The sequence below is a fragment of the Pelobates fuscus genome, chromosome 7, assembly GCF_036172605.1.
Source record: "Pelobates fuscus isolate aPelFus1 chromosome 7, aPelFus1.pri, whole genome shotgun sequence".
Taxonomy (NCBI): Eukaryota; Metazoa; Chordata; class Amphibia; order Anura; family Pelobatidae; genus Pelobates; species Pelobates fuscus.
In genome coordinates this window covers 70,607,148-70,624,503 of record NC_086323.1, presented here as the reverse complement: position 1 = coordinate 70,624,503, position 17,356 = coordinate 70,607,148, and the positions used below count along the sequence as shown (strand labels likewise).

Genomic DNA, 17,356 nt, shown 5'->3' with positions numbered 1-17,356 from the left:
TCCAATATGAGAAACTCAAAGCTTAATTTAGCTAAAACTAGTGACCCTGGCTATATAAATAACTGGAAATAAATGGGGCTGAAATCGGTTAATAGAATGTATTTATCCTGTTAAAACGCTCTGTGAAAGGTACGTGGGTGTGGGTAGGCACACGCCAGGATTTATTCTATAAATACACAATTGTAGTGAACTGAAAATTAAACAGCAAAATTGAAGAAAAAATTGCAAATTTTGAAAAATTCTCATACTCCACTTTACTCACAATTTAGATAATTTAGACTGACCTTTGCCATCTAATTCGGTCTTCAATTCACCACAATTCGGGTTTATGAAAGAATCCCCCAGGTTAATAATTAGCACTATAAACGCACTCCATGCATTAAGTCACAGCACTCTAAACTTACCGCTCTTTTTAGGCCTCTGAAAGAAGTAGATCTCGGCCTGCACGGGATGACCTCACTCACACAATAGTGAAGGGGGTCACCGTCCAAGAGGGTGAAATGACACCCACTGGATGCAAAGGCTGCAGGTGGGGGGCACAGTGGGGAGTGTGCCTAATGTCAAAATAAAGAATGTAAGTATGGGGGGGGGGGGAAGGGTCAAGGGCACATTACACTGTACTCAATAAATGACAAATGGAAGTCAAGAGTTAAAGGACAAATGTTTAAAAAATGTTTCTGTAGAAGGTTGAACATGTCACATGATGGGAGTACCCTATATGATCCATTGAAGTACGTTGGCCATAGAGTGGACCTGCACTTGTTGTCAGACTACAAATTATATCATCATTGGGATTTTATATATTATAGCCTGATGGATTGCATTTCCATTAAGCAGGTGGCTGGGAGTTAGACATCCATGTGTTATTATACATTAAATACTAAGGGCTGAACACCTGATTTTAAAGTAAGATATCATTTTAAAGACTGTTTCTCAAGTAATGTACATGTAAGTGTGAAACTGGAACAGCTATAATTCCCATTTACATCAAGCATAGTCTGCAATGCCTGAATGATCCCTGCCACAGTGTGTTAACAATATCCCAAATGTACTCTGAAAGTGATAAATAGATGTCAGCTAAGTATCACCGGACATATACGGTATTTATTTATTCTTTCAAACTGCCAAGGTTAGTCGTCGCTGGGCTGCAATGTTGTATGGACTGGCGAAATCTGCCTGACAGTTATTCTTGGAATTAATAATGCCCAATTATTCAAGGGAAAAAATATAAATAAATTGTGGACCTGGATCTGAAGGACAATTGCCACCGGAAGCAGCATGCATCTGGCTGAACCCTTATACAGGCTGAGGCAAATTCCATTTATATGGATTATAAATCACTTGTCTGTGGACAAGTGAATTAAAGGGACACTATAGTCACCAAAACAACTTTAGCTTAATTAAGCAGTTTTGGTGTATAGAACATGTCCCTGCAGCCTCACTGCTCAATTCTCTGCCATTAAGGAGTTAGAATCCCTTTGTTTATGAACCCTAGTAACACTTCCTGTAAAGTCATCTAAAGTTTATCCTTTCTTTATTGCAAGTTCTGTTTAATTTTCTTATCCTCTGCAATGTTAATATCTTGCTAGACCCTGTAAGAGCCTCCTGTACGTGATTAAATTTCAATTTACGACGCAACAGATAAAATTGTTTAAGGTAAATTACATCTGTTTGAAAGTGAAACCAGTTTTTTTTTTTCATGCCGGCTGTGTCAATCATAGCCAGAAGAGGTGTGGCAATGGCTGCATAAAGAGAAACAAAGTGATTTAACCCCTAAATGGCAGTGAATTGAGCAGTAAAACCTGAGAGGTATGATCTATAAACTAACACTGCTTCATTAAGCTAAAGTTGTTTAGGTGACTATAGTATTCCTTTAACTTACCTTCAGTCTGTGTTCTAACAAATTTATGAATTAAACTACGTTTGAAAAAAATGAATCAAACGTTTTTGTACAGTTTTCAGCAATGAAGACACAGAATGCTATGAAAATGCTCCACAACGGCATACATTTCAGACCTGACTTTACTGGGATTCTGCAGTAAAAATAAAAACAAAACCAAAAAGAACACAAGCATAACTAAACGCCTTCCAGCAAGTACCAACATGTTGCCATCACATTGAGGCAAGCACAGCACTGATGAGATACTTGGTACTTATTCCAAACATGTGTGGGCTCTTCCACCACACACAGATCCAGAACAGTTTCATTATAATACCCTCCCGGGGAGAGGGCTAGACTGTTTCTAATCTGTTTACAATTTCTAACATTCATATCATTTTACACAAGTGTCTCCAATGTGCTCTTTGCACTTTTACATTATGGATGACCTAAACTGCTCCTGAGTACATACGGTATTCACTTGGTTTCTTCTTCTAGAGATTTTTATTTATGGTTTTAAATAATATTTAAAGAATGTGTGACATTTTTGCCATTTTTTTTGTTCTAAATATTGTTTTCACGAATAGATTGCACAGAGCAAAAGTAATTTAACGAGCTCAATACTCATCTGTACAATATGTTTATTAATACAATCAGAGCCAAAGCAAAAGAAAATGGCCAAAAAGTGACATGTGAAAGTGGGAATGGGGTTCAGGTGCGAATTGTTAACAGAGAGCTGGCAAAATACATTGAATCTACATCTACAATCATGATGTGCTTAATCTTATTATTTGATTCAGTATAAAGTGCCTATGAAGAGTTTGTCCAGTAATAATCGAGCTGACTTGATCATCTTGTAGACTAGGCTTAGTTGCTATTTTGAGTTACTGCAATTATGTGAGCAAAAATCGGACTCCGTCTACGTGTGCATCTATAAAGACATTGTTGATAGAGGCTGTTAAAAGTAAATTAAAAATAATAATTTTCAACATATTCCCTGCATGATAGTCGTATTTCTGTGCACAGTGATTACCCATTGCCTGGACACTTTTTACGGATCTGTGATATATTTGAGGGCACATATGGACGCGAACACAGGACTCACGATGCACATAACAGCTTGCATGCACTATACAGTGAAAGCAGAGAACCATTCGCTAAAGAATATGGCTGGAACTTTAAACACTGGACGCGGTAAAAAGAATCTAAGTTTAACAGAGATCTCTACTTTTCTATTTCAAAGTGAAAGATGGGGCTTACACTGGATGGAAAGTGAATAAGCCCAAACAATCAAAAACCCACACTCACAGCTTCATGGAGGTAACCTGATCATGGCGTTGTGAAAAGAATTGAAAGTGTAAATACATTACAACAATTTTTATGGCACCAAAGGGTCCAGGAGTTGAAGTAAACTCATGTTGAAAGACAAAAGGTGAATCAGAAAACTAGCAAGATCATACTATTGCAGACATATCTAGAAATCTTATTTCCTTACCTTTGGTTTCTTTCCAAATGGCCAAAGTTTGCCTTTGGCCTTGCCCACAGTCATTTTGGGATCCACTCTCATTTCTTGCTTAGGGGTACTGATGGTGCCGTCTGAAACTGCCCTGTATATATGCTGGCTGTAGTCTTCAAAAGGATAGTCCCCAGGAGGCTCAAAGCCAGATTTAAAGCAATCCACCACAATCTGGGAATCCTAAAAAAGTAAGGGTTTGCTTGGTATTTAGGTAAAATAGCACAATATTATTTAACATCTTTAAGATCTTCGGAGAGATTATTAGAAAAACAGGGAATCGTAACTTCAGAGCCGGTTAATGTGGATAGATTATTGTTAAAGGAACACTAGAATACATGTTTGTGTTCCTGACCCTATAGTGTTAGAACTACAATCTAACCACTCTGGCCCTCCCCTTGCCCCCCTAAATATAGTAACAATCTTACCTTTATTTCAGTCTGCAGCTGCTGGCTCTGCCCCTGATCTGCCTGCTTGTCAGACATTGTCATAAGTGACTCTCTCTGCCAATCACAATACTTTCCTATTGGATTGGCTGAGGCTGTCAGGGAGGCAGATCGGGGCAGAACCAGCACAAGTCAAACATAGTCCCGGCCAATCAGCATCTCTTCCTAGCATCTCTATGAGGAAAGTTCAGTGTCTCTATTCAGAGGGTGGAGACACTGCAGTAGTGCCCCAGGAAGCACCTCTAGAAGCCATCTGAGGAGTGGCCAGTGGCGGTATCCCAAGGCTGTAATGTAAACACTGCATTCTCTCTGAAAAGACAGTGTTTACTGTAAAAAGCTTAAAGGGACTGATTATACTCACCAGCGCAAATACTATAAGCTGCAGTTGTTTTGGTGACTATAGTGTCCCTTTAATCCTTTAATGTAATTCTACTAGTTTAATATGGCGACATGAAATAATGAAAGATATTATTCACAATGTGATGACTGTTGCGGAAGTTATAAGAATTGAGGAATCTGAGCGACCGGTTATATTTTTGAAGGATCAGAAAAATACTCGCCAATACTGCCTTGAAGTCTCTCCCCGTTTCCCCTTCTTCCTTTTTTTTGTTTTGCTTTCTCTATAGTAGACCCACTGATCTAAATTCATTTAAAGATGTAAAACTTCAAATTGTACTATGTGCAAAGTTTATTGAAAACCAATAAAAAAAAAAGTAAGGTTAAAAAATATATATATATATATATATATATATATATATATATATATATATATCCACAATATATATATATATATTAGAAATTATATCAGGATTGTGAATATTCGCAAATTAAGTATCCACATATTAGAGGCTACTTTGATAATACTAGGATAAATGTCAGAGCTGGAGAAAGTTATTTTCTGAAAGATAGGAAACAAAAGCACAACCACCACAAAAAACAAACAAACAAAAACAAAAAAACACAGTACGCTCACCCCATCCCAAAAGTATTACAATAAAAGGAATGGCAAGCTCACATTTACCAGAGCCTCATATAGTAGGCTCTGGCTGGTATCACCTGTATGTGATAATATCACCAGATGATCTCCTCACACTTTGTCAGCTTGCAGTTCCTCAGCAAAGCAGAGTTCTTTAGCACAGGCTGGAGTAAAGACACTTTATTTGGTGATAATAAAAAGCCACAATATTGGCATAACGGAAAAAACAACGCGTTTCGACCTAAGATAGGTCTTCTTCAGGTGCGGGTATACTGTCAAATGGGCATACATCACTATATATACACACACACACACACCATACAAATAACAAATAAATCATCCACACACGTGTTAAGTTTAATGGAAAAATAAACTCCCACTTCCAAATATGGTCTGAGCCGGATACGATCCGGCATTTCCAATATGGCGGCCTATCTGGCTCTAGATGGAGTCCACTTATAGCCCCAATAGTTTTCTTACAATCCCAATATGTCTGTGGGTCTGCAAGCTGACAGAGTGTGAGGAGACCATTTGGTGATATAATTACACAGGCGATACCAGCCAGAGCCTGCTATATGAGGCTCTGATAAATGTGAGTTGTTCTATTTAGTACTTCCTTCATTTTATATTATAGTACAATAATGCACTATGTGGATGTTTTTATAAAAAATTGTGATTCCCCTTTTAATACTATATTCAGGGAAGTATCTGCATAAGTGTTTTTGTGGTGATAAGCACTCCCCACTAATTTACTATTTTGGCATTTTTTACCAATTGGGTGATCATTGGTATTGGGGGATTGTTGCTGTGTTTTACTAGCGCCTATTGTACCTTATTGCTCTTTACTTGTAGCCCTGTAGCTCCCTTGCACCTCCCAAAGGCAGAGTAAGAGTTAAAATACCCCTCAAACCCAGTGCTGATGTTCCCTAAATAGGGGGGTGCTAATGCGCATGCATAGCTTTGGCGCATAAGACCCTCCCCCCTAGAATAAATACTGCTGCAATTTTTTGGTTGGGGGTTTTGCTTGATGCTGGACGTCATCATGCAGAGCGCAACCAGAAGTCACCTAACCACCAGTTAGCGCCTCTGGTGGCCAACAGCCACTAGAAGTAGTCTTAAACCCTGCAGTGTAATTTGTGCAGTTTGTTTGAAACTGCAATAAATTACAATTGCAGGGTAAAGGGGACAGGGACATTGTACCCAGTCCACTTCAATGAGCTGAAGTGGTCTGGGTGCCTATAGAGTCCCTTGAATGCTATGCTGTAGAATGTATCTTTTAAATATAACCCTATTTAAAAGGACATTATAGTGAACTTCGATAACATGCTAATTGCAACTAAAAGGAAGCATTGTATTGCTTTTAAAGAAAAGATAATGAATTTGTTTCCAAGTATAGGTGGTATGGAGAAAATAACACAAAATACAGTCACTTTCATGCATTCCCAGGTTTTCAACTATGCCATACAGTAAAGGAGAAGATCAGATGATCTATAACGCATTATGCCTGAACTTACTCTGCGTTCATCTACAGACTTTGCTGCGTGTACCATTCCTTCTAAGCACTTGGAGATAATGGGGATAACTTTTCTTTCAGCGTCTGCAAACCCTTTATAACATTCGCTCAGCTTTACAGTTCGTCTCTCATCCATTTCTTGGAGATGCTGCAAATGAAAAGAAAGTATATGAGCATCCAATAAGGTCACTGCGGTCCCATTTTTTAACTGAGCCCCACATGTAGAAACGAGTGTGGACAATATAGTGTGAATCAAGGTTATAGATGTTACGAGTCATTATTTACAGTGTAACAGACAGTTATTGTATTCACACCACGAAAATAGAAAAACTGCTAGTGAGATTTAATGATAACTAGAATCCCAGACAAACATCAAGCTATTAATATGATGCACAATAAAATGAAATTTACTTGTCCATCTAGGGACAAATGACTTGGCTTGCAATGAGGTTTCAGAGGTTAAGGAAGTTTTTAGTGTTTTTGCCAATGATATACGGCAGGTTGCTTCCACACTGTCATTCTCTGAAGTTCTGCCTGTGCATAACACTCAGAACGACAGGCGGATGCGTATTAGGGACTTTAACTTGTGGCTTGGTGAATGGTGTCGGGAGCAAGTATTTGCCTTTATTTCTCATGGTAGTTCTGTTTGGAATGGAAATAAACTGTACAAAAAAGATGGTTTGCATCTTTCTCAAATGGGAACAAATGTTCTCAGTGAGCAGTTCAGAGGTTTTGCCAGGATGTATTTAAACTAGGAGGGGGGGGGGGGGGGCAAAAGGGTGATAAAACATCAATCCAATTGTCCCCCAAAACAAGGACAGAAGGTGCCTGTAGCAAGTGTGTTAAAAAATGATAAGCTTAGAGTCATGTCTACAAATACTCGCAGTTTAGGGAATAAGATCCATGAACTTGTGGCAACAATGGCAACTGATAGTGCAGATTTAGTCGCTGTTACTGAGACATGGTATAATGAGAAAAATGACTAGGACATAGCAATACCAGGGTACTCTTTATATAGAAAAGACGGGGAAGGGGTGGTCCTGTATGTGAAGGATAGCATAAAATCTAGCCTAATAAAAGTTAGTGAGGTGAACATAGAGTCCATTTGGGTTACGTTAGAATTTGGTAATAACACAGTAATTCGTGTAGGTGTGATTTATAGGCCCCCAGGACAAATTGATGAGTTAGATAATCTACTAGTTGAGGAAATAGCTAAAATGACAATGAAGGGGGAAGTTATCATCATGGGTGACTTTCATCTTCCTGATGTGAATTTGAAAACAAAAATAGCTGCTTGTGCCAGGAGCACACATATTCTAAACTCCCTACTGGGATTGTCCCTAAACCAAGTCGTTGAGGAGCCAACTCGTAAAGAGGCCATACTAGATTTAGTGTTGACAAATGGAGATTTAGTATCCGATATTACTGTAGGTGAAAGTTTAGGATCCAGTGATCATCAATCGGTGTGGTTTAATATAAGAACAGTGACTGAGTCACACCACACAAAAACAAAAGTTTTAGACGTTAGAAAAACAGACTTTTCTAAAAATTAGAATATGTGTAAAGGAGTCATTATCAGACTGGAGCAATTTAAATGGAGTCCAAGAGAAATGGGATTATTTAAAAGTTGCACTACTGAAGGCAACAGAAAATTGCATTAGGCGTGTCAGTAAAAGCAAAAAATTCAAGAAACCACTGTGGTACTCCGCAGATGTGGCCAAAAAAGTAAAAAACTAAAAGTTAGCATTTAGTAATTATAAAAAAAAACAGAGTGAGGAAGACCGAATGATCTATAAGATTAGGCAGAAAGAGACTATGCAGGTTATGAGAGCTTCCAAATCACACACAGAAGAGAAAATAGCACAGTCAGTAAAAAAAGGGGGACAAAACTTTTTTTAGATACATAAATGAGAAAAGAAAATTAAAAAAAGGATTAGTTAGATTAAAAACAAAAGAAGGAAGGTATGTAGAAGGAAATAAAGGTCTAGCTGACTGCCTCAATAAATATTTTTGTTCGGTATTTACAGATGAAAATGAAGGAGAGGGACCTCAGTTAAGAAAAAGGATAAATTAGTTATTTATTACACGTGAGTTTACAGAGGAAGAGGTTGTATTTCAACTGTCAAAAGTAAAGACAAATAAGTCAATGGGACCTGATGGAATACACCCAAAGCTATTAAAAGAGCTTAGTGGTGTACTAGCAAAACCATTAACAGATTTATTTAACCAATCATTGATAACAGGAGTAGTCCCAGATGATTGGAAGTTGGCAAATGTTGTGCCCATTCACAAGAAAGGTAATAGGGAGGAGTCGGGCAACTATAGGCCAGTAAGCCTTACTTCAGTAGTGGGGAAAGTGATGGAAACCATGTTAAAGGATAGGATTGTTGAACATCTAAAAACACATGGATTTCAAGATCAGAGACAACATGGGTTTACTTCAGGGAGATCATGCCAAACTAATCTTATTGATTTTTTTGATTGGGTAACTAAAATTATAGATCAGGGTGGTGCAGTAGACATTGCTTACCTAGATTTCAGTAAGGCTTTTGACACTGTTGCACATAGAAGGCTTATCAATAAACTGCAATCTTTGAGTTTGGATTCCAATATTGTTGAATGGGTAAGGCAGTGGCTGAGTGACAGGCAACAGAGGGTTGTAGTCAATGGAGTATATTCGAAGCTTGGGCTTGTCATCAGTGGGGTACCTCAGGGATCTGTACTTGGACCCATTCTCTTTAATATTTTTATTAGTGATATTGCAGAAGGTCTTGATGGTAAAGTATGTCTTTTTGGTGATGATACTAAGATATGTAACAGGGTTGATGTTCCAGGAGGGATAAGCCAAATGGCTAATGATTTAGGTAAACTAGAACAATGGTCAGAGTTGTGGCAACTGACATTTAATGTGGATAAGTGCAAGATAATGCATCTTGGACGTAAAAACCCAAGGGCAGAGTACAGAATATTTGATAAAGTCCTAACCTCAACATCTGAGGAAAGGGATTTAGGGGTGATTATTTCTGATGACTTAAAGGTAGGCAGACAATGTAATAGAACAGCAGGAAATGCTAGCAGAATGCTTGGTTGTATAGGGAGAGGTATTAGCAGTAGAAAGAGGGAAGTGCCATTGTACAGAACACTGGTGAGACCTCACTTGGAGTATTGTACGCAGTACTGGAGACCGCATCTTCAAAAGGATATTGATACCTTAGAGAGAGTTCAGAGAAGGGCTACTAAACTGGTTCATGGATTGCAGGATAAAACTTACCAGGAAAGGTTAAAGGATCTTAACATGTATACCTTGGAGGAAAGACGTGAAAGGGGGGATATGATAGAAACATTTAAATACATAAAGGGAATCAACACAGTAAAGGAGGAGACTATATTTAATAGAAGAAAAACTACCACAACAAGGACAGTCTTAAATTAGAGGGACAAAGGTTTAAAAATAATAATAGGAAGTATTACTTTACTGAGAGGGTAGTGGATGCATGGAATAGCCTTCCAGCTGAAGTGGTAGAGGTTAACACAGTAAAGGAGTTTAAGCATGCATGGGATAGGCATAAGGCTATCCTAACTATAAGGTAAGGCCAGGGACTAATGAAAAGTATTTAGAAAACTGGGCAGAGTAGATGGGCCGAATGGTTCTTATCTGCCGTCACATTCTATGTTTCTATGTAACATAGTTCAAAACCTTTTGATCAATTTTGAATTGTTCTGAACTAAAAACCGAATGGGAAAATCTAGGTTTAAAAAGCCAAGTTTGAAAAAAAAAAATCTCCAACACCATTCATGTTACAACTTTGCGATTTTCCCAATTTAATTTTTAATTCACCACATTTCCCTGTTTACTGAATAAATATTTACTTTTATTAGATTTTTAAAGTATGCGATATTCAAATCATGCTTAAAGGGACACATAAAGGTACCATTCACAGCTTTCAGGCATATTGAAAATTTGTAGTGCTACCAATTTCCTCTATACATTGTGCTAACCAAATTTCTGGCAAATGCAGAAATAACGAAAAAGCATAAGAAGTTCTGCATAGATGGCTTCTGGAAATGGATGTGAGTGGCGGAATCTACAGGCGCCATCTTGTAGGAACATGTATTATTTTTAGATAATTCCTCCACATCCACCTGAAACAATGTACCCCTTCATGGACAGAGAGAAAATAGGGGGAAATGAAGTATGCAGCTTCAAAGTCACGTTATTTAAAAGTACATTATCGCTAGAAGTTCATTCTATATGATGGATTCCTAACGAAGGTTAAACCTGTGTCTCTCTTGAATGGAAAGAATTATTTTTGTGGCATGTCTGTTAACACAGCTGGCTCAGCTTTTATTCTGTGTTTTGTAGGTTTTTCACAGCATGTTAACCACAGCGCACAATCCACTCTGGCTCAACGCACGAAACAGACATCTTTAAAAGAGGTTTAGGATTCACAATAATAAGAATCCCTGTTACATCTGAAACTGCTCGTTAGTCAGTGTTAGACAGCACAGCAGGTTTATTTATACATGAATGGGTTATAAATCTAATAAATACCAATTAAAACGGAATATGTACAGAATCACTCTAATGCGCACAACCATAAAAGTTGCGAGAAGTATTATAGCCAAGTGTTTCTCTGAACCCAGTTTCCCCAAATTTCTATCTGTATAGGAGGGATTTGATAAAAACATCTATCCCTAGGGCCCAGAGATCACCCCTTGCTCATCGCATTGATAAAGCAGAACTAACATGTCGACTTAACCTGGGAGTCACTGATAGGCTGAGAAACATCGGTTAATCATTCCCAGCCAATCACAGCCATCCAAGAGTGACGAAATGGACAAATAGTGCAGAATCTTTCATTTTTCGATCTCTGTGTGCAAGAGCAAAATCCTAGTTTCTGTCAAACTGCTCTGAATTGGTTTAAGAAAATGTGTTCACTGTTAAAATTTAAGGTCTTTATCCCAACTCACCTTCAGTCGTGCATATTCTCCATTAATTGCCAGAGACAACAAAATATCATATTATAGGCCATAATATATTCTACAACTTATTCTGGAATGTATTAAATACAGCTACTTTTATAAAAGTACATTATCACTTTACATAGAAGCAGGAGATGCCACACACACAGTTAAAACGGTCAGCTTTTAGCAACTATTTATTTGTGTTTATATTTAATTTGATAGTTTAAGGGTTAACTCCATTCAGAAATATAATAAATAAGTTTTCATCCTCGCACATTACATAACAATAAGTCCAATGAGTAATTAAAAGGAGCAATAGATAGTACCTTGTAAACTTGTGGTATGACAATGTAAAAATGTTTATGTTGCTCTGCGTTGTAATTCTGCAGCTGAGCGGCGTATTCGTTCTTGCTTTCGTCAGCCATGTGCGTGCGCAGATTTAGCTGTTGTTTTGCCTGTGAAGTAGGTAGAGGAGAAAGTATAAACAAGTTTAATGCCAAGGAGTGTGTGTTGGTCCCACAGGCCTCAACAAGACATTCACAAGTAATGATTTGCAAAACAAAATCCCTGATCAGACAGTGTGTTATTTTATCTCTTCACAATATTGTGGGTGAAACGCGTCTGACTCTTATGCGATCAGGATTTTACTGCACTATCCATTTTATTTTTCTTATAGGTCTCCAATTTTTATAGCGGACTTCCAGGTACAGTAAGAAAGATACAAAGCCAGTTTACTTCTATAAATCTTTCACTCTGAAAAAGATGTCAACGATGTCTGTTTACATATACATAACATGCATTTAAACATCCATCCCAAGAGAGAGATAAACTAGCTCTGCAGTTTGTGAACATAATTTCTTAAATGCTGAGCGAGTCAACAGAGTAAATGTAGATGTATGAAAACATTTTTTTTTTTTTTAAATCTAATACAAAACTGTGATGGAGACACACAGAGGGGCCGGGGGGGGGGGGGGGGGAGGGGCAGAAACACACCAAGGTGCTGGGAAGAGTAAGACACAAAGGGGCTTGGGGGAGTAAGACACAAAGGGGTTTGGGGGATGTAGGAGACATACAAAGAGGGAGGAGATAAGAGACACACAAGGGGTTGTAAGAGATACACTAAAGGGGGGTGTAAGACACAAAAATTATATTACCAAATTAAATATTATAAAAATAAAGAACTGCTCCCCTCAGCCCCTATCCTACCCCACAAACCCTCTCTTCCACACTACACACACGCAATGCATCCTTACACATGCACAGAAACACGCAATGCATGCCTACTCACATACAGACACATAGAAACATACAATGCGTCCTACACTCACAGAGCAACACACAATGCATCCATTACACACACACAATGCATCCCTCACAAACACACATGCACAATGCAGTCCTTGTACACATACACAGAAGAGCACAATGCATCCCTTACACACACTGCTTCTCTTAATGCATCTCTTACACACACTCAATGTAACCATTACAGACACACACACACACACTGCATTACATACAAAGAAACAATTTTCACTTACACATACAAACACAGATTCACATAATGCATCCCATACACACACACACACACACTACATCCCTTATACAAACTGGTATCAGTATACACTACATTCCATAAGAACACACACGTTACATCCTCTACAATAACACAAACTACACACATACTCCGCTCCATGTGAGCTAACTCATGGGTGGGCCTTGTAGGCATACACACGGTCAGGCCCTGGGTGCAGCCTGAGCCCATCATCATCATCATCCTCTTTTCCTCACCAGTATATTATTAGTGGCACTTATCTTTACCTCACATTAAAGGGCCACTATAGTTACCAGAACCACTACAGCTTAATGTAATGGTTCTGGTGTCTATAGCCTGTCCTTGCAGGCTTTTTAATGTAAACACACTGCCTTTTCAGAGAAAAGACACTGCGTGCAGCACTGGCTCATATGGCAGATCAAATGGGTGTGGTATTGTGTTGTCACATGGTGGGCGGTAAATTTTTGTTTGCCTAGGGTGGCAAAAATCCTTGCACTGGCCCTGTACATATTCTAGCTTTATGAAATACTCATGGTTAACATGGGGTGACCGCTAAATGTATTCGTTCCACATATAACTGGGATGCATGATCAACAAGATAGAAGGGTCAACAATGGTAACTAGCTTCTTACATTCAATTGTTAGCAGTTAAAACACAACCAGATCCAGACAGGGATTACTTTAGCAAACAAGGTTTGATGGTACATAGAACTTTAATTATGTTAAAGCCCAATTAGAATTTCTGAGCATCTTTATTTAGAGTATTTATCAGTACAGAGTACCAATAACTAACGAAACCAAATATTCTTCAAAATCACAATAGACTGCAGGAGGGTAGTAGAATGTTATCCCTAGTATATCGATTATGGGGACACTTAAATTCATATGCAAGCTATTACCTTTTCAACGTCTGACTTCGTGGCATTGGTGTCACTGTCCAGCCGCTCATAGGTTTGCTGAGCTTTCTCGGCTTCTCTGCATTCTCTTTCAAATTTCCTTTTGCTCTGCAAAGATTTCAGAATTTACATATAATAAAAATAAAAATAAATAAAAATAAAAAAAAGAGCGCATAGTACAATACAGGTCGTATTGTACAAACACAAGGGAATTTCAGATACAAATGTAGTAAAAACCAAAACGGTATAGGGGATAGACAAAAATAGCCGTTTAGAATCTAAATTGAAAAAAATTAAATGTTTTTAAAACTAAATATAAATTGTGCTATAGAAAAAGATTACTTACTATTTACATTGCTCACATAAAAGTCACATTTTAAATTCTAATATAGAAAAGGCCAGAGCTCACTCACATTGTCCATTTGTTTCAAGCATATATCGAGGTATTGCTGTGCTTTGCGTCCCTCTTGAAGATGCTATAATGGGAATATAGAAACCGTGGTTTAGAAAAGTAAACTAAAATGGTATCACATGGGATTATTTAGAACAAATAATGCAGCCATAATAATATTGCGCCTGCAGATTCCGCCAAAGCGTGGAATGATGAGACCGCTTAGAAGCGCAAGTCAGTTCCACGCATGGACCTTAGCAATGTGACCAACTGTGGTATTTATGGCACACCCACGTCAATTTTGCAAAACATGTTGGGTGTAAATGGCCATCAAGTAATCAGGTGGTGACTGGGAATGGTTTTCCAAGATTGGGACTTGGGGGGGACAGGAATTGCAGTGAAATGCATAAAAAGATACAAATTTACACACACAAAAAATAAATGAAGTTTTGTTCATCATGTCTCAGCTGATGTAAATGGCTAATTGATGTGTGTATGTGAAGGTAAATAAGGAAGATGGTTCCTCAACTCAAAACCAGCTTTTTACCACCAATCTTCACTACCAATATAGTTCGGTATTTACAAGCATATTTCAGTGACCATAACAATATTTGCAAGTTGCATATTTAATGGTGCAAGAAGGTCCCCTTGTCCTCACAGTAAGAGGCGAATGCTAACAAGCCCCACATCCTGCATCAGAGACACAGATGCATTCATGCCCTCAGAATTGCGTCTGACTGCTTTACTCTCAAAACTACGAATGAAGTGGTCATTAAGCTGATCCACTTAGTGCAACTTCTATAAGCTTACCCAACGACTCTTTTGTTGTGCTGGTGTTTAAGAGGTATGATCAGTTCAGTTGAGATTATAGTTTTATGCAACCTGCATGACCTATATGCTAGCATTGGCAGAGGTAACTGTATAACCTACAAAGCCTAGGATGTGCAGCAAATGCAAGAACATGGGTTCCATGCATTCAATCCACTACTGTTTGAGTATTTGGACATCTTTACAAGTATTCCAATTACAAAAATAGGCAGAGAGAGCTATAGTGCCAGGAATGCAGCTTTGTATTCCTGGCATTTATAGTATCCCTTTAAATAATACATTGAGAAATGGGGGTCATTCCTATTTTCAAAGAACTGTAGAATATAAAATCCAGCTTTGTGCTTGCAGTCTTTCTACTAGAGAGGAAGACAGCTATGTTTTTGCTTCTTGAGATATCTGGTTTTAATTTATATGGCAATGTTTCTGCCAGTTTAATTTGAACATATTCTACCAAGATGAATAGCAAAACCAAGTAAAATAAAAGTAATTACAGTAACAACCAAAGAAAAGGTAGTAACTAATCTCACAAAGAAATGAATATGTTGCTATAAATCAGGAGTAGTCTCTCTCCAGCATCAGAACTATGAAACTATATCTTGTATCAAGATAATAGACCTCTGTAATTACCCTCTTATGTTGTGGACATGAGCGGAAGGATATATTATTTAACAGGTACATCACCCTCTCACTGGAACGGTATGTAAATACATAGAGGCATTGTAAGAGCTATTGGAAATGTATTGGCATGTTATATCTCTGTATTTAGTTTGTTGCTATTGTATGATCATTGCCGATAGCATATTACACAACCATTTACTTTTAAGTGTAGTGCACAAAACATGAAATGTATCCAAAAGAAATAAAATAAAATATGTAGAAATTAGAATTGGGATATGCTCAATTGTCATCAACCATAATTCTAAAATACTATAGTTATTACGATAAAATGTTTGTGGATTTCCCCTAAGAAAGAATAGCTAAAACTACCAAGGATAAACTAAACACAAAATGAATATCACAATTGTTCTTACATTGGGCACCTTATTCAAGTTACTTGGACTTCGAAAAAAAATGTATTAATAAACAAATCCCGATATAGTGGAAATATTGCAAAAACAAACATTGCAAACAAAGGATGTCTTGTTTGATGATACAGAATAACACTTCCCTGTTTGGGTACTAATCAGCTGACAGCGGCACAAACAAAGTTTAATTTTAGACTGAGCTCACAGTTATACATTTCAAGAAAGAAGAAGAAAGTCTAGAAGGCGCCAGATACCAATAATAAGTGGAAACTCACCGATTTTCTCTCTGCTTTTAGCTCATAAGAATATCTCATTATCTCGGAAAACACTTTGTGTCCTATTTCTTCTGCAACTACTTCGCGTTGTCCAGCATAGTCATTTAACTCATTGAGGATGTTAAAGAAAGCTACACAAGAGGTGAACCTGCAATTAAAATAGAAGTTTATTAATATGCATGCAAGTACGAGTTAAGCATAACTCAAACTAAACTTCAGCTAAAAAATAAATAAATATCATATTCACAGAAATCTATTCATACAAATAATAAGTCAACTGGGAGCTCCAAGGGGTAAAAGAGCTCACATTGGCTGGGTGTGACTGCAGATTTACAGAAACCGGCGCCCACTGGGTCCCTGCCAGCCCATACAATATGTGGCTACCTTCACACAAACACATAGAACATAATCTTCTCATTACTGTAACAGGCTAGCACATCTTCAAATCATGTACTGCATGGTTAGTGACATCACACCGTGCATTACAAACCATAATGCACTGTGGGACTGACACTATGCTGTGTGGTGTCCATGAGATAAGTTGAATTTACAATCCCTGGCAACAGTTCATCCCTCTCCAGTTACGGATATTGGGAGAGAGAACTTACACCTCATATCCTATCCAGGCATTTCACTATCAGCAAAATGGCCAGGTTAAATGGACAGCCTAAGCATTGAAATTAAAGTAATCTTGGGGGCATAGATGGTGCCTTTGCACGCCTGGCCTCTCAGGAAATTCATAAACCACTAGATTATTGGATGGCTTTATTTTTTTTCCATAATAAACATTTCACTATTCTCAATTACGGTATATGTACACGTGTGTTTTTGAACGTTTTAGTTTTATTATTGTTCAGAAAGTTTTATTATATAGCAGGCTGAATATTCTGTGGCCATTTAACATGTTTGTAATTCTAGCTGGATTCGGATTGGATGGCCAGTTGATGCAGTCAATCCAAATACAGATGTGTCACACAATTTTTTTTCTGTTTTCGTTTCTATCATTTTCATTAATTACCATCAAAATGCATGCATATTGAAGAGAAAAAAACAAAACAAAAAAAAACTAAAAGGTACCCAACAGGAGTCTAATA

The 17,356-nt window shown here is 37.8% G+C and overlaps 1 protein-coding gene across 2 annotated transcripts in view; it reads right to left on the bottom strand.

The window, feature by feature from the left end:
- FNBP1L (formin binding protein 1 like) overlaps positions 1-17,356 on the bottom strand; it is a 116,844-nt gene that overhangs the window by 14,469 nt on the left and 85,019 nt on the right. For both annotated transcript variants that reach the window (XM_063428411.1, XM_063428410.1), the window contains exons 4-9: positions 16,263-16,410; positions 14,157-14,219; positions 13,747-13,851; positions 11,619-11,747; positions 6,329-6,475; positions 3,375-3,575 (exon numbers count right to left, since the gene is read on the bottom strand). In XM_063428411.1, the coding sequence (XP_063284481.1) occupies positions 3,375-3,575; positions 6,329-6,475; positions 11,619-11,747; positions 13,747-13,851; positions 14,157-14,219; positions 16,263-16,410 (793 nt within the window). The remainder of the gene's footprint in view (positions 1-3,374; positions 3,576-6,328; positions 6,476-11,618; positions 11,748-13,746; positions 13,852-14,156; positions 14,220-16,262; positions 16,411-17,356) is intronic.